The sequence below is a fragment of the Fusarium sambucinum genome, chromosome I (genome assembly GCF_050947815.1).
Source record: "Fusarium sambucinum isolate potato_lamoka chromosome I, whole genome shotgun sequence".
Classification (NCBI taxonomy): domain Eukaryota; kingdom Fungi; phylum Ascomycota; class Sordariomycetes; order Hypocreales; family Nectriaceae; genus Fusarium; species Fusarium sambucinum.
This window is the reverse complement of record NC_139294.1, coordinates 9,518,381-9,535,799: the sequence shown is the minus strand read 5'-3', so window position 1 is coordinate 9,535,799 and position 17,419 is coordinate 9,518,381. Positions and strand designations below refer to the sequence as shown.

The following is a 17,419-nucleotide window of genomic DNA, read 5'->3' as shown; positions in this document are numbered from 1 at the left end:
CAAGTGTTTAAACATGCAAACTGCCAATGTCAGTCAGGGACATTGCTGTATTCTCAGATGATATTGTTCTCGTGTTATCAGTCTTTCTGGTAATAGTTTGGCTTCATTCGTTGGCTAGCTATTTCAAACAAAGAAATATCAGACATTAAGTCAGCTACTTCTCCAGGCATCGACGAGAGTGACGGATATGTTAGGCGACAGAGAGCACGCGTACTGTTACGCTGAGTCTGAGACCAGCCAGATACAATGATGCACCCTCTCTGCCTAAGACAGCAATTGGACTGGGGCGATGTGTTACTATTCTAATAACATGGTTGGTCTCGAACCCGACAAACAAGACAAGCTGACCAAGTTGATTTGGCCACTGATCTACAGTCGACGTGAGCCCTTATCGAGTGTCGGAGTGTGTATTGACTGACCCGGGCTTACGGTTCTCTTATGGTTCTCGCATTGTAGTGCTGAAACAAAACAAGAATAGGTACATAAGCCGAGAGAAGACCGATCGACAACCTTAGGTTAAGCTATGCGGCCAGACCCAGACAGAGTTGGCTTGAAAGCGGGGAAGATGGCTCTCTTGCTCTCCAAAGTCCAGGACTCTGGGGCCATGGTGACCATAACCATGACCCCGAGTCTGTGACCTTTTGAGCACCCAATAGTTCCGTGGAGGGCGGCATCGGTGAGGTGAAGGCGGGCATCGCGTTGCGTGTGGTGTTTTGTCGTCATGTGGTACCTGGCCGCAGATAGTGTCTGGGGTCGCGACAGGGCATCCAAGAGGCTCTCGTCCTATTACAGGTCAAGTCGAGCTGATGTAGTTCTCCGCTTCTTCGCTTTCAAGCCACTCAACTCCACTCTCCACTATTTTCAATCCGGGGGAGTTTTGAAGACCCAGCCAAGTGACTAAATTAGACTTGACCTGACGGAATATTCGTTACAGACGGTGAATGATGATTCAACTGTTTCTTTTTCTTTTCATGTGAGCTCACATGTAAAACTAAATGCCATAGAGTTGACTTTTTATCGGGTTGAAGAGGCTCGTGTCAATTGCACCGTTAATCAACCTTTCGGCGAAACCCTATGAGGAGTCAAAGTTTAGTAGTTGAACGACGTTGTTCGACACATTAGTCATGCTCTCTTTCCTTCTGCCCAATAGAGAACCTTATGTTCTGGATCAAATCAGCCAGCTCCACCATGCTCACAGGTCACAGGATAACCAGGTACTTACTGTAAGCAGAAATCACTTACGGTTACCTACCTACCTATGTCTGCTTTTCTATGTATTAATTTCTCGTTTGCCGGATTATCCAATTGCGTATAGATGTGTAGTAACACAGTAAGAGACGAAATTGAGCCCACATGGTCAGGTAGAGAAACGATCCATTACAGAACAGTATTGATCATTGACTGGAACAAGCTCAACAAGCTCAACAAGCTCGACCTCGCTACAGAACTCAATGCTAGAGGTGCCATGGTGCGACCCAGCCGGACCAGAACTCGTCATCATCAGTATTGCCTGCATCTTTTTTTTACCTTTTGCCCCATGGTTGCGTTTATCGCCATCCGTCCATTGACGAAGCTCGTCTGTCAATACGGGAGCTCACATCATCCTTGATAGGTGACTCTAGTCCCGCGCTAAGGCCGAAAAAGTGCCCTGATCGACCAACCCCCCTCAGTATCGAAGGCCAAGCCCCCAGCCCGGACCATCCCCCCGGCCGTCACCTGGTGCAGGGAGATTTCTGTTCCAGCCGCTACAGGTTACAGTTGGAGTGTTGATTCAAGCCGCCGCGTGTACTGCCATGCTACCTTGGCTTAAGCGAATAATTGCATGACTGCGTGTGGCTTAAGCTTGTAGTCTCCAGGTACCTTTTTCTCCCTGACGTGACACGGAGCCGCGGATTCACAGTACAGGACAGTCTCGGCTCTCCAATCTAACCTGAGATACCGGGCATCACTGCTGGGTTACTTGCAGCACAGCGCGTCCAAGCCAGCCCAGGCAGACTACAGGCAGCTCAGGCCTGTGTACAGCGGAAGCTTCCATTGTATTACTACTTCTTCCTCTCCCGCCTCATCCTCATCCTCCTTCTCTTTCCTTCTCCTTCTCCTTCATCTACATAACTCGTCTTTCCATCATCAAAAAGGCATTTTCTTTTAACCTTGAAATCATTTCCCCATTAATTCTCCGCATCGTCTTCTTAACAGAGAGTGTTATTGTCGGCGACTTTACAACGGTCGTCGGTCGCTTCGTCACCGCTGATTGCTTATCTCGGCCACTGATAACACCATCAGTATCTCAGGTCGTCACCGCCCCAGACTCAATTGTAGATTGCCTGTAAGACTCCGAATCCGCCATCCGCCATCCGCAATTGTCATTTCTTCATTTCATCATTTCCGTCTATTGCGGGTTGGGACACGACGAGGATTTACCTCTGACTATTTCTCTTCTACAGTAGCCGCACCGGACCATCGCGAACATGGCGTCCGCAGCGCATGCCTCGAGTCTCGACCACAACATCACCGTAAAGGTGATGTTCGAGGGCATCACCCGCCGCACCAAGATGCCCCTTCGAGATATGATCCCAGGACCTCTTGAAGCTAACGTACGTCAACAAGCTGCTCCCATCGCCTTCGGGCGATACGCTAGCATAATCTGCTTTGCAGCAGAATGATGATGGTTATATTCTCTGGATAACGACTAACATGGTGCCAGATCCGTAATTTCTTGCATATTCCTGCAGACGCTGAGGTCGCATTTGAGCGATACTCAGACTCTGCAGCTTCTTTTGTTCTTCTAGAACTAGGAAACATACCCATTTACAAGCAGCTCTACCGCGCTGCCAAGGCGAAGTCCAAGCTCAAGATCCGCGTTGCTATAAAGGAGCAGCCTAAGACTACAGTACCCAAACCTGTTAGTGTCGAGGATGAACCCGAGTCTTCCGCATCGGCTCCAGCTCCTGTCAGTCTAGATGAGCCTCCCCGAGAGATTGTTGAGGTCGCAGAGGAGGCTAGCCCGGCTCCTACACCCGCCGCCGAGGCCCCTGCGCCAACTCCAGCATCAGGTTTCACGCCGCCTGAGACGACTCTTCCCGTCCGCATCAACTCTCTGTCCCGCACCTACAACGCGGCTGATCTCAACGGCGCGGCAAGATATATCGGAGAACGACAAGACTTCCGCAAGGAGTTTGAGAGTCGACTTGCTAGCTTGATGGACCGGACATCAACGCCACTGACTTCGCCCTCATCCTTCAACCTTACCAAGGAGCAGCAACAAACCTGCTATCTTCCCAGGCCTCCTGCGCCTCCGGCCTTCCCTTGTCCCGTCCTATGCCCTGCAACTGGCACTAGCTTTGCTGTCTGCTGTAACAGCTGCGAGAAGAACATTCCCAATGTTCATTATCATTGCTCCACCTGCGATGACGGGGACTTTGATCTCTGTCAGTCTTGCGTAGACCAAGGCATTACCTGCCATGGCCGAGACCACTGGTTGATTAAGCGATCAACTGTCGACGGACTGCTGGTTCAGAGCACCACTGAGACAATCGCGCCCAAGCCCAAGCCCAAGCCCGAGGTCAAGGTCGAGGTCGAGACTATCGTGGAGACCAAGATTGAGCCCAAGACCCAGCATGTGCCACTCCCCAAAGCTCTCTCCGAGCCACTCCCTGCTTCTTCCGCATTGCCTGGCATTATGCGAACATGCAACTGCTGTGTGCAAGGTATGTATCTAAACAAACATCATCAGCAATCTGAAGCTAACATAATATCAGAACACCCCGAGGCCGAGTTCCTCCATTGCTGTGTGTGCGAGGACTTTGATCTTTGCCAGTCATGCTTTGCTAAGGACTCTCATGGCCACCACCCCAAGCATAGTTTCGCCACTGCTGTGAAGGGAACCAAGATGCCTGGCCACATCGAAGTCAAGATGAGCCCTGGACGCAACCACATGCATCACGCTATTTGTGATGGCTGTGACCAGAACATTTTTGGCGTTCGCCACAAGTGTCTCGATTGCCCTGACTGGGACTACTGTGCCAACTGCATCAAGACTGTCAGGATCAGTCACCCTGGCCACCGATTTGCGCCCATCTACGAGTCTCTCACGGATGTTCGCTTCCGCGCTCCAGCAGCCGTTCATGTTGGCATCTGCTGTGATGGACCTCTTTGCAATGGACGCAACGCTTATCCTTCCTACATTCGTGGCGCCCGATACAAGTGCGCGATCTGCAACGACTTGGATTTCTGCGCCAACTGCGAGGCTAGCCCTGATAACAAGCATAACAAGACTCACCCCTTGATTCAGTTCAAGACTCCTGTCCGTGCTGTCAGTGTCACGAGCACCGGCGAGACACCTGAGGGTATGCGCATGCCTGAAATGGGCGATCGTCAGACTATTTCTAAGGCTACCGAGACTATGCCTGCGGTTCGCAGCAACTCTATCAACGCTGTCCGCACGATTGTTGATGTTAAGCCTTGTGAGCCTGCTCCTGCCAAGGTGACCGTTAAGAAGCCTGAGCCGGAGATTAAGAAGGAAGCTTCTCCCACCCCGCCCCCTGGGCCTGAACTGAAGGGTGTTTTCGTCCGTGAGACCATTCCAGATGGCACTATCCTACCTCCCAACCACAACTTTCAGCAGACATGGACCCTTCGCAACGAGGGCAATGAAAACTGGCCCGCTGGCTGCTCTGTCAGGTTTGTCAGTGGTGACTATATGGGACATGTAGACTCTAACCATCCCGCTGGCATCTCCGAGCTCATGTCGGCCTCGGAATCTACTGTATGCTATGCTCCTCTTGGTCCCGGTCAAGAGTTCCCCTTCACTGTTCTGCTCCGAACACCCGCTCGCCCTGGTAAGGTCATCTCTTACTGGCGCCTGACAACCCCCAGTGGTGAGAAGTTCGGCCACCGACTGTGGTGCGACGTCAATGTCCGTGTTGTCAAGGAGGAACCCAAGGCCAAGCCTGAGCCCGAGGTTAAGGAGGAGGATACCACACCCGTTGAGGAGGCCAAGCAGGAGGATGAGAGCCAAGCCTCTAGCCAAATGATCTTCCCCAAGCTGGAGAAGGAGTCACCTATGGCCAGCATCCACGAGGCTGCTGTTCCTGTGCCTGCTGAGGAGCCCAAGGAGTCCGTTAACATCGATGACGAGTGGGACTGCTCTGAGGAGGGTTTCATGACGGACGAGGAGTACGACATTCTGGATGCGTCTGACGAAGAGTATCTGGAGGAGCAAAAGAAGAGACTTGCCACCAAATAAGCGCGAAACTGATTTATTGGGAACGGATATGGGGTTACGGATTTGATGGTTTTTTTTTCATGTCGGTCAAGCTTTTTGTTGATTTCCCCTCTTTACTCTGTATTATTTCTTCTTTCTTGTCCCAAATGTCATCAGCAACGACAAAATCTACGAAAAACCATGCAGTATGGCAGGGAATGAATTGTCACCAGTCATCCACGAATCTGGTGCCATTCGAAATTGGTCCGTAGAGACCCACGCTCCTTTTGTAGCCAGTAGTCAGCAAGGAAAGAAACAATGGAACTTGATATTTAAATAATTTTCTTTTTGGTTGGAAGTGAAGTGTGTGAGGTGAGGTGAGGTGATGGATTCTTTGTAAAGTACATGTGAGGCGTGCATAAGCAGTCACAGCGTTCGCAGTCTCAGGTTTGAGGCCCGACGCTGATGCACAATCAGCTTCTAGGACGAGTAAAATAGTCTTAGCGGAATGAGGAAGTTCAAAAGATAACGACTAGTAATTCTAAAATATCACATCTAGTGGGTGGGAGTCCATTTGCATACAAGACATTCATCACCTTTCATGTAGGCCAAACTAAGTTCACGGTCCCTTTGTACCTTGAAAGAAATCCATGATGTATTCCAGTCACGGGGACTGCTTGCCGCCGACCTCCACTGAAAAGACGCAGCATGATGTCTTTGGTTTGGTCAAAGTGGAAGCTGAAGTGGTTGCAACCGGTTTTTTTTTTGGTGCCTGAGAAGAGAATCTACTATGCTGAGGTACCTTGTAACTTTTGCTGTGAGCAGTCCTCAGGGTATCAGAAAAATTGACCGCTGGGAACATAAGAGACGAAACTAATAGGTCACTTTATGCCTCTTGGAGTGTAGTTCTTAGACTACTTATTTTTATACCCTAAGGCTCGGGAGGCCATTTTTTCTGGTGCCCAGTAGGCAGTTGAGTTGGGTGGACCCATAATTATTTTTTCGAAGGAGGGTCAGCAGCAGCTCATTTAGCAGTCGTCCCCCCAGCTCAACGCACGGTCAAAACATCCATTCGTACAACTCCTCTCATATTTTCGTGACGGTTTCCCAGGGCGACCCTGGGCTTATAACCTATGCGACTGCGCTGCCATCAACGCCGCATCGCTTATCGACAAGAACAGCTTCTGTAGCTGCATCTTGATTGTTTCTCATCAATTCCTTCCATCTGCCCTTTGTTTTATCCCTTTTTTTTGTCCTCAGGTCACGTCACCTGCCTGACCTCGCGCACTCAGTCGAGTTTTTAATAAATAAAAAAAACGCGACCTTTTGGTCTTGGCCCCCGATCGTGGTTTATCATCACTCCCTCCCCTTACAAACTTTTTTTTGCCTCTACCTCCTTTCATCCACCGTCACGCAAAATGGTTACCTTCTCTATTCCCGGCGACAACGAGCTCGCCGAGGCCGGCAAGAGCACGCCTCGACCGCGTCCTGCCCTGCCTTTTGCAAGGCGCGGCTACGTCTCAACACCATTAAAGAGCAGCCGTCTCGGCGTTCCTCAGAGTGCGCCGTCGCGGAGGATGTTGACGACTCGCGATGAACAGCCAGCAAGCAGCCTCAACAGATCAACAATCTCTACCGCCCGGAATATTTTCCGGGCATCCACAACCGACAGTCCTTCCATAACTCTTTTCTCTCCGAGCATTCCTCAAAACACTCCAAAGAAGGTGTTCGCTCCCGGCGCCACCCCCGAGCCGAACCGTGTCTTTCGAGAGTCGACTGCGCAGGCTACCCCCCGGGGCATGGCAGCCAAGACTACTTCCAAAGATCTCTTCCACATGCGTATCGCGGACCCCGATCCTGAACTGTCTGGAGAGGTTCTTACAAGGAAGATCCCACAAGATTGGAACAACAAGGGCTCCATCTACGCCGACCAATTCCTCTCCCATCTATGCCCTCCTGAGTTTGATGACGAGCAGCGACGGCAATTTTTCTGCATCCTCGATCTTCGACGACTCAAATACGCAGCCAACGAGATATTCTCCAACAAGGATTGGAAGCTAAACGTCATTAACTTCGCAAAGGAGTTTGAGAAAAGCAGGAGCATTATTCTTCTGCGATACGGTCTCTACGAATTCCAGAACGTCAAGCCCTCAAAAGATGTCCTCAAGAGATGGCGCCGTGAACATGGTCTTCCCGAACCAGAGGAGGACAATGACGAGCCCACTCCCACCAAGGTCACAGCAGCCAAGAAGCGTAAGGCAGATGATGAGGATACCGATATGAAGGACTCTTCCACCAACGGCAAGCGACGTGCTCCCGAGCGTGAGGAGGATGTCCAGGAGCAACAATCGCCGGCGCCAACTCCTGTCCCTGTCCCTGCATCTACCCTGGGCAAGAACAAGCGAAGGTCGTCTATCGGTGATGAAGCTGATGGCCAGCCATCCAAGATGCAGAAGGGTCAAGCGTCCGCTGCCAAATCCCTTTTTGAGAAGATCGCCAACAAGTCATCTACTACTCCTGTCAGCTCTCCCCTTAAGCCTTCTGCCAAGCCTGCCGACGATAATGCTGCTGCCAAACCCAATCCCTTCGCCTTCAGCAAGACCAATGGATCTGGCAGCTCTCTTGCTCGCAGTATTTTCCAGAATCCCAAACCCACCAGCACTACCGGTGCCTCTGGCGGCAACATCTTTGGTTACCTTTCTGACGCCAGCTCAGCCAAGAACAGCGGTGTTGATGCTGATGCCGAGAGCGAGGCCGATTCTGATGCAGAAGACGATAGCCAGGGCGATGAGCCAAGTGCGGCAGCTAGTGGTGCCGAAACCGCTTCTCAGGCCGGCAATAGTTTGTTCGGACAAAAGACTGCTCCTTCCAGTGGCCTGGCCGCTGGATCTAGTGCCCCTGGTACTAGAGAGAGCACCCCTGGCCGAAGTCTGTTTGACCGAGTCACCAAAGATACTGATGGGCAACCCGTGCGTGTTGAGGATAAGGCTGAGGCACCGGCTGAGAAGCCTTTCCCGAAGCTTGCTGACCAAACCTGGAACCCCAGCACTACCCCCATCAAATTTGCTCCGTCTGTCCCTGCTTCTACAAGCCAGGCTACCTCTCTGTTCGGAAAAGCCACTTCGGCGCCTACAAGCTCTTTGTTTGCCAACAAGCCCACCACCACTTCCAACCTGTTTGGTGCTGCCAAGCCTGCCGAGAAGGCGTCAACACCCTCGGACCAAGCTGATAAGACGGGAGGCGACGAATCCGACAAGGAGAACGATGAAGCACCCAAGAAGTCGATGTTTGAGTCCAAGGCATCCACTTCCCAGCCAGGCTTCGGTTCCATGTTCTCCAAACCAGCTACTGAGGCGACCAAGGCTTCGGAGCCTGCCAAGCCTGTTACCAACTTGTTTGGAGCTAAACCTGATGATAAGGCAAGCGCTCCCGCGCCCACTACCAACCTCTTTGGTGCTGTAAGCAAGCCTGCTGAATCAAGCGGACCTGTGATGCAATCTTCGACACTATTTGGAGCCAAATCCTCTGGTGGTGATAAACCTACTGCCACTGAAGCTCCCAAGACTTCGCTATTTGGCGCTCCCAGCACCTCGGTGGCAAGTGGCGAATCAACTACTGCTTCCTCACTGTTTGGCGCAAAGCCCACGACTACCGCTAGCAATCTGTTCGGCAACACTTCAACGCCTGCTGCTACGACTTTGTTCGGTACTCCTAGTTCCAGCGATGCGACTGCGGCAAAGAAGGATAGTCCTGCCGCAGACAATCCTGCCGCAGCCCCCATTTTCAGCTTTGGTGCCGCTTCCAATGGTGCCGACAAACTTAACGGTACCGCAAAGCCTCTGTTTGGTGCACCCCAATCTCCCAAGCCGTCTTCTGGAGCAGCCGGGCTTGATGGTAGTCCCATGAAGCAGGATGAGCCATCGCCGGCTAAGAGGGCCTTTAACGGAGGAACTGCGTCGGGCGCGTCTGCGCCCATCTTCAGCTTTGGTGGCTCAACTACCCCTGCTGCTGCCCCTCCCTCTTTTGGCGCTGGTGCTCCAGGCACCTCTACACCTTTGTTTGGTGGTGCCTCCACGACTCCTGCTGCTAATGACGTAGGTGCGTCTTTCGGCTCCAACTCGTCTGCCTCTGGAAGCTTCGGTTTCCAGTTTGGAGACGGCTCGGCTTCTTCTTCATTCAACAACCCTTTCGCGTCTGGTAATAACGGAGGTGACTCGGGCGCTGCCCCATCATCAGGTGGAGGCATGTTCAACTTCGGAGCTTCTTCTACGCCTTCTGCGCCTTCTGCGCCTTCCAGTGGTGCCACACCTTTCCAGTTTGGCGGATCAAGCAACACCGCGGCTTTTGGAGCAAACAGCAGCGCTCCCGCTTTTGGAGGCGCGCCTGGATCGTCTGGAGCACCAGGATTCAGCTTTACAGGAGCCTCACCAGCACAAAACTCGACACCAACATTTGGATCCAACCAGTCTGCTCCGGCCTTTGGCAACGGCAACCTTCAACCGCCTGCTGGTGGTTCTACCACCGGGACCAGTAAGTCTCCTTTTCCACATCGGAAAATCGCCCCACTAAAGCGACGGGTGTAGACACACCGTTTAGTCTTGGGGGAGGCTCTAGCCTGGCTACTACACCAGCCGCTGGGACCCCGGAACCATCCACCCAGGCCGAAGGAACCGCCGGAGGCGATGACGAAGGCGAGAAGCATGAGCAGGTCAACTTGGCCGAGAACCTGGAGCAGGACGAAGATGTTATACATGATGTACGAGCAAAGGTGCTGAAGTTTGTGCCGGCTGGGGAGAAGTCGGACGATAAGAAGCCCAAGTCGCAGAGTCCATGGTCCACACAGGGTGTGGGTGCTCTTCGATTGCTCAAGCACAAGGAGACCAACGTTGTTCGTCTTTTATTGCGAGCAGAGCCTCGTGGGCACATTGCCATGAACCGAGCTGTTCTCGCCGATATGTCATACAAGGCAGACAAGAAGTATGTCAAGATGACTACATCGAATGAGAAGGGAGATGGGCTTGAGACATGGATGATTCAAGTCAAAACTGCAGATATGGCTAAGGAACTAGCAGAGGCATTGGAGAAGAACAAGGTCCATAATAAGAAGTAATGCGGAAGGAAATTCGGGGATAGTATATTAGAAGCACACTATAGCGTGCTTACGTAGAAAAGGTAAGGTCCAAGGAGCAGCATTGCGGGCGTTGTCAAGCATTCGAGGTTTATACTTTTTTTCGCCGGTGGATTTATCTTTTAGAACATCGTGGGAGGAGCTCAAGCAGACAAAGATTGACTTGACTAGCTACTGCCAGAAATACAACAAAAGTTGCTTTATAGCAAAATATTTTTTGGTGCTTTTCATTATTGGAGTTGGCAGTGATAGGATTTGTGGCTGGTTGTTGTGCCATGAATTGATTGTATATAACCGAAGTACGGATACTAGACAGGTAGTTGAGAGAAGATAGATTCGATAATATGAATTGTGTTGTGGTAATGTTCTTTTGTAACCTATGAGTACCTAGGTATCTAGTACCTAGGTAGGTAAGATTGCCAGATGAAATGAGGGAGTCAAGAACACCTAAATTTTTTTAGCCCAAGCAGATAGCAAACCCAGCCCGATCTATTTTGAAGCATGTCTTCAATGAGATGGAATTCATCCTATAAATAAGCGAAAGGCATCGATTAGACTTTGAGTAGCTCCCCCCATCAAAAGCGAAAGGCAACACTTGAGCTGAAGATGGAAGTCCTCTGTGAAACGCGGGGGCGGGGATCAATTAGGCCCGGGAAGCTCAGGGCAGGTGCGGCACGCGTCGCGTCAGGTTTCCCCAAGACGATGCATGAACAAAAAAGATTTAGCTCTAAAACAACAACTTCTCAGTCCCTGATTGACACTTGACAATATGCCCAGGTAATTTAACTTTCTCTGCGGGAGATAAACTCAATTCCGATGCTCACCTATACTCGACAGGGAGATTATCACGATCCAGGCCGGGCAGTGCGGCAACAGCAGTCAGTTCAATCTCTCCCCCGCTACCGTCCCCATCAGCTACAGACCGCATCTACCAACCTCTACAATGCGTTCACAATCGAATATGCATGCGTATAGTGGCCATGGCTGATTCTCTTCACGTGCACAGTTGGAAGTCAATTCTGGCAGCAGCTTTGCCAGGAACACGGCATCAGCCAAGACGGAAACCTCGAAGACTTTGCGACCGAGGGTGGTGATCGAAAAGATGTATTCTACTACCAGAGTGACGACACGCGGTACATTCCCCGAGCTATCCTTATAGATCTGGAACCTAGGGTGCGCCTCCTTCGATAGTGGTAATGCAGCCGAGTGCTAAGAAGCTTTTGCAGGTCATCAACGGTATTCAAACAGGGCCATACAAAAACATTTACAACCCCGAGAATTTCTACGTTGGCAAAGATGGTGTGGGTGCTGCCAACAACTGGGGTGATGGTTACCAGAGTGGTGAGGCCGTGTATGAGGACATCATGGAGATGATTGACCGGGAAGCTGATGGTAGTGACTCTCTCGAGGTGAGTACTCTCCAATTTGGGTGGTACTCGTTTACTGACTCTCGATGTGTCAGGGCTTCATGATGCTGCACTCAATTGCTGGTGGAACAGGATCAGGTCTTGGTTCATTCCTCCTTGAGAGGCTTAACGATCGATTCCCCAAAAAGATCATACAGACATACTCAGTCTTTCCGGACACGACGAACGCAGGCGATGTCGTTGTACATCCTTACAACAGTATCCTATCTATGCGCAGATTGGTCCAAAATGCTGATTCAGTCGTTGTGCTGGATAACGGTGCTCTGTCTCACATTGCTGCTGATAGATTGCATGTCCAGGAGCCGTCTTTCCAACAAACGAACCAACTGGTAAGTAATCGCAATGTTTTTTTATTATTAACAAATCTAAACACTGGAAACCCTCTGTAGCTGTGTGATTGAAGACAAGAGAGCTAACAACTGTCAGGTTGCTACTGTAATGTCGGCCAGTACAACAACTCTGCGATACCCTGGCTACATGCACAACGATCTTGTTAGCATTCTAGCATCTCTTATCCCAACCCCCAGATGTCATTTTCTTATGACTGCCTACACACCATTTACTGGTGATCAGGTTGAGCAAGCCAAGACGGTCCGCAAGACCACAGTGCTTGACGTGATGCGACGGCTGCTCCAGCCCAAGAACCGCATGGTCTCGACGGTTCCCGGCAAGAAGAGCTGTTACATTTCTATTCTCAATGTCATTCAGGGTGAGGTTGACCCAACGGATGTTCACAAGAGTCTGCTTCGTATTCGTGAACGACGTTTGGCTACATTTATCCCTTGGGGACCTGCGAGTATTCAGGTAGCTTTGACGAAGAGAAGCCCATATATTCCCATGAGTCATCGTGTAAGCGGTCTCATGCTCGCCAACCATACAAGCATCGCAACAGTACGCAACACCCTTCCCCTCTTACAGCGATAGGTTACACACGTACTGACACATGCATGTACAGCTTTTCAAGAGAATCTTAAGACAATACGACGGCATGCGCAAGCGCAATGCTTTCATGGAAGGGTACAAGAAGACAGCACCATTCTCTGAGAATCTCAACGAGTTTGACGAGGCACGGCAAGTGGTTGCAGACTTAATTGGCGAATACGAAGCCGCTGAGGATGCAGACTACCTCAACCCAGACGCAGGGGAGAAGCCTACGTCTATAGAGACAGATCGACGAGTAGCGTAAGGAGGGAGGGGAGGCTGAGACGTCACGGCGGGTTGGATGTTGTTGACATTGCTTGTAGGCGTATTAGAGTAGAGGCGTTTTGGGGGCCGGGCTCGGTTTTGTTTCGGCTTTGCAGGTATGCACGGGGCTGGCCTTATGAGATCTATCCTAGTGGACAGCATATTCTTTGTCTACATATGATTGTGATGGAATGCCTTGATCAAAGTTGATATGCCGCGTGCTCTCCGCCTCGAGTCAGCTTCATCCAAGGCACTGACTTGGTACCTGACGATGGCCTTGGTAGAAACCCCTGCAATACTCCTCTTTAATAACAAATGGGTCGATCTGCGATCCGATTTAGTGTGATTCGAGGAAGAAAATGCGGTACAGAAGTACAGAATCTATCAGAAACATCGTGGAACGTGAAAGATGATGCTTCTTGTGGGGAATAACCCGGAGCTTTACGTGCGGATGAGGCTAAAGTGACGTCACTGACGTCACAAGAGTAAACCGCATCGTGATGTCAATTTTCATTGTTTGTTTGGAGGAGAAGAGATGCGAATTATGGAGAAGATCAGTTCTCTGGGCGCTGGTAAGAGAATATTAAAAAGGCCTTTGAGAAGTGTTGTAATTCATCATCATCATCATCATTATCAACTCTTCAACCACATCATCACAAGACTTCTATACCACCAAAACTACAATTTTCAAACCAGTAAGTCAGGTCACTCAACATTCACATACCTTAAAAAAGAAAAGAAATCTAACAAATCATCCAGCAAATCAATCAACATGACTCAATCCAACGACCAGAAGATTGCCGAGACTCAGGCCAACCTTCCTCTCCCCGACCAGCCCCCCACTGCCTCTGACTGGCAGTCCGCTGATGCCCGCAACGTCAACGTTGGCGCCGGCAAGGTCGAGGGTTCAGTTGGCACTGATGCCCATGCCCAGTCTGGTCTCCGTGAGCCCGCTACCAAGGGCGAGGAGGTTGACTTGAGCAATGTCGGCCGCGAGGGCGTTGAGAAGAACCAGCAATAAGTGTTGTGCCTGTCTGTACGATATTAAGAGAAATGAAAAGGGAAGGGACGGAGAGCGAGATTCGAGGAGGTTAATGATACCTACGTATAATCAATGAAGCGAACTATAAGCACTGAACGCTATCCCATGTCGATGTACCATCCTTTGTGATTTGTCTCTTTTAGTCCGCCTAACTACCCCTGTGAATTCAATTGGATGATATTTGACTGTTAACCCTTAATTCACTTATTTGTACCGTTGAGAGGATCGTTGTGCGTTGCATTTTGTTAATCATCTGGCCGCTGGGTACAACATGCATGATTTTCTGAATGTCTAATTTGGCTGCATTGCAACACAGTACATTCACATCATATACAATATGTATTTGAAGCAGTACCTTGACAGTATATTTACACCTGTCAGTGACCTCTATCACAATATCCCGTTGTGCACATGAAAGAAATCTCTCCAGTTAGTACCAGGGATCATACAAAATTATCCTTACTAGCTCAATCATCACTATCCTACAGTTACAGTTATGTGCAAAAGTTCCGACCTATATCAGATTAACCCTAACTACCCTTAATTTAATATAATATTTTAATTATTAATTAAGTAATCTATATATATTTAATAAAGTTATAATATATATTATTTTATAGAGAATTAAAAAGAGAATTTAATTATATATATTAATACTTTATATTTCCTTTATAGCAGCTAATACTTTAAAAAGAGCTATATACTTAATAGTAAATATAGGGTAATAGTAGTTTAATAGTAATAGTATAATAATACTATAAGGCTTAATATTAAATTAAACCTTATATTAAAATATAAGCTTTAAATAAATAGTAAAAAATCTTCCCTTTTTTATAATATAATAATAAAAATAAGAAAGTTATTAATATTAATATTTTAAGCAGTATAATATATAAATTATTCTATTTTATTACTTATATAATAAGGGAAATTAATTAATAATAGTTTATATAATAATATATTATATTAAGTAAGCCTTAACCCTATAAATACTAGCCTTAAGGCCTTAGCCTATAGTAATAATAATTAATATAATAATAAGGAAAAGTTAATAATTATATTAAATAATAATAATAAATATATTAAATATTTATATTAATTAACCTTTAAGTAAAATATACTTTATAATACTAAGATTAATAGTATATATAAAGAAAAATCTATATATAGTAATTAACTTAATATTATATTAATATAATTTAATTACTTAGTTTTAGTCTTTTTATATCTTATTAAATTAGATTATATTAAATAAGTCCTTAAGGAAAAAAAATATCTTAATGCCTTATATTAAAAGCTAGATTAAGGTATTATACTATTAATAAAAGAGGAGGTATTCTTAGAGGAAATATAATTAAGTAAATATAAGCTCTAGATTATAGACCTTAAAGTAATAGTATATTTAATTAAAATATTTAAATAATTTAATAATATATAAAAAATAATTAACTTTTTAATTAACTATAGCAATTAAGATAAATTTAAATAGAATAGGTTAATATTTATTATATAGCTATATTAGTTTTAATAGGAAGCTTTAAGTTAAAGTAAAGGCTTCCTTATAAATTAATAAGTATTATAAAAGAATAAATTATATAATAACTATTTAAATAAATATAAATAAAAAAAAATACCTTATAATAAGCAGTAATCTTAATAGTAGTTTTAATAATAGATTAATACTTTATATAATATCTATTAGTAAGGTAATATATATTAACCTAATTAAGTATTAATTTTATTATATTTTTATTACTTTATTTTTAATCTTTTCCTATACTTTAATAATAGCTTTAATAAGCTACTCTTTTATTTCTATAGTAAGTAAAAAAGCTAATATATTAAGATATTCCTTATAGATTTATTTTTTTAGTATTTTCTAAATATTCTTATTAAGATTAAAATTAAGACTATTTCCTTTATAGTAGCTAATACTTTAAAAGGAGCTATATACTTAATAGTAAATATAAAGTAATAGTAGTTTAATAGTAATAATATAGTAATACTATAAGGCTTAATATTAAACTAAACCTTATATTAAAATATAAGCTTTAAATAGATAGTAAAAAATTCTCTCTCTTTTATAATATAATAATAAAAATAAGGAAGTTATTAATATTAATATTCTAAGATTAAGACTATATAGAGGCTAGTCTATAAGAAGAATACTTTTTAATACTTATTTTATTAGCTAATCTTAGATTAAAGAAGCTATAAAGGTATAGCTATTATTATATTAAAAAGTATTTCCTTTTAAGAGATATCTTAGTAGGTATAACTTTAAATAAGCCTTAATATATTATATAGTTATATTACTGCACTTAGACTAAAGGTTTCCCTTAATAAGAATAATTATTTATATTTTTAAGACTTTTAATTATTTTATAAAGAAATAAAATAGCCTAAATAGTAAATATTTAATAATTTAATAACATTATAAGGCTATAAGGCTATACTTTTAAATAAGCTTTTAATAAAACTCTATATTAAAATAAAGCTATATAAAATAATAAAATAATAGTAAATATTTTCTTTTTCCTTATATAATAAAACTATTAATAAAGAAAGGCAAGAATAATAATAAAAAAGTAAATTATCCTACCCCTAATATTTAATATACTAAGTTAACCTAGATTATAGTTATAATATTAATACTATATTACTATACTATTTAACCCTATAACTATAGCCTTATAGCTAGGCAATATATAAGGCAATTTTACTATATATATAGTAAGATTATTAAGGCATTATATATTAGCCTAGCCCTATTCTAAGATCTATATAACCTTATAATAATAGAGCTAAGATATATCTCTATAGGCTAAAGACCTTTAACTAAAGATAGTATAGTATTAACTATATTTATAAGAATAATTATAAATAGTTTATTATAATAAATAGCTATAAAGAATATTTATACCTATTTAGCCTTTTATTTCTATAGTTATATCTTATCTTTATAAAGTCTCTTACCTTATAATAGTTAATATAGCTTTCTATTTAAAAAGGGATAAGATTAATTAATTAATAAAAGTATTACTTTATATAATTACTATTTTCCTTATTAATAGAGACCTTATTAAAAAACTAGTAATTAAATTAAAAAGACTTATCTTTATAATAGTATTTATTATATTATTTTTTTTAAATTTTAGTTATTTCTTTAATAAGAAATAAATATTAAAGACTACTATTAAAACTATTATTAAGATTACTGCTTATTATAAGGCATTTTTTTTTTTTTATATTTACTTAGGTAATTATTATATAATCTATTCTTCTATAATATTTACTAATTTATAAGAAAGCCTTTACTTTAACTTAAAGCTTTCTATTAAACTTAATATAGCTATATAAAAATTCTCTATATAAAAATTCTCTATTAACCTTATTATCCTAATTAAATTTATTTTAATTGCTATAGTTAATTA

General features: G+C 44.6%; 4 protein-coding genes across 4 annotated transcripts; all 4 read left to right on the top strand.

Annotated features, from left to right (window-relative positions):
• Nucleotides 1-2,468: 2,468 nt before the first annotated feature.
• On the top strand, nucleotides 2,469-5,245 carry FSST1_005821 (uncharacterized protein; the record flags this gene model as incomplete). The annotated part of the gene is made up of 3 exons (XM_083232134.1): nucleotides 2,469-2,594; nucleotides 2,705-3,707; nucleotides 3,759-5,245. The coding sequence occupies 3 exons, from the start codon at nucleotides 2,469-2,471 to the stop codon at nucleotides 5,243-5,245; spliced, it is 2,616 nt and encodes an 871-aa protein (XP_083089251.1).
• Nucleotides 5,246-6,621: 1,376 nt separating this feature from the next.
• Nucleotides 6,622-10,493, top strand: FSST1_005820 (uncharacterized protein; the record flags this gene model as incomplete). The annotated part of the gene is made up of 3 exons (XM_083232133.1): nucleotides 6,622-9,733; nucleotides 9,787-10,295; nucleotides 10,458-10,493. 3 exons carry the CDS (start codon nucleotides 6,622-6,624, stop codon nucleotides 10,491-10,493), a joined length of 3,657 nt encoding a protein of 1,218 aa, XP_083089250.1.
• A 607-nt stretch (nucleotides 10,494-11,100) lies between these two features.
• Nucleotides 11,101-12,944, top strand: FSST1_005819 (gamma-tubulin; the record flags this gene model as incomplete). The annotated part of the gene is made up of 7 exons (XM_083232132.1): nucleotides 11,101-11,108; nucleotides 11,169-11,209; nucleotides 11,338-11,504; nucleotides 11,558-11,740; nucleotides 11,794-12,087; nucleotides 12,185-12,649; nucleotides 12,714-12,944. The coding sequence occupies 7 exons, from the start codon at nucleotides 11,101-11,103 to the stop codon at nucleotides 12,942-12,944; spliced, it is 1,389 nt and encodes a 462-aa protein (XP_083089249.1).
• Nucleotides 12,945-13,487: 543 nt separating this feature from the next.
• On the top strand, nucleotides 13,488-13,964 carry FSST1_005818 (uncharacterized protein; the record flags this gene model as incomplete). The annotated part of the gene is made up of 1 exon (XM_083232131.1): nucleotides 13,488-13,964. One exon carries the CDS (start codon nucleotides 13,488-13,490, stop codon nucleotides 13,962-13,964), a length of 477 nt encoding a protein of 158 aa, XP_083089248.1.
• Between the last annotated feature and the right edge of the window lie 3,455 nt (nucleotides 13,965-17,419).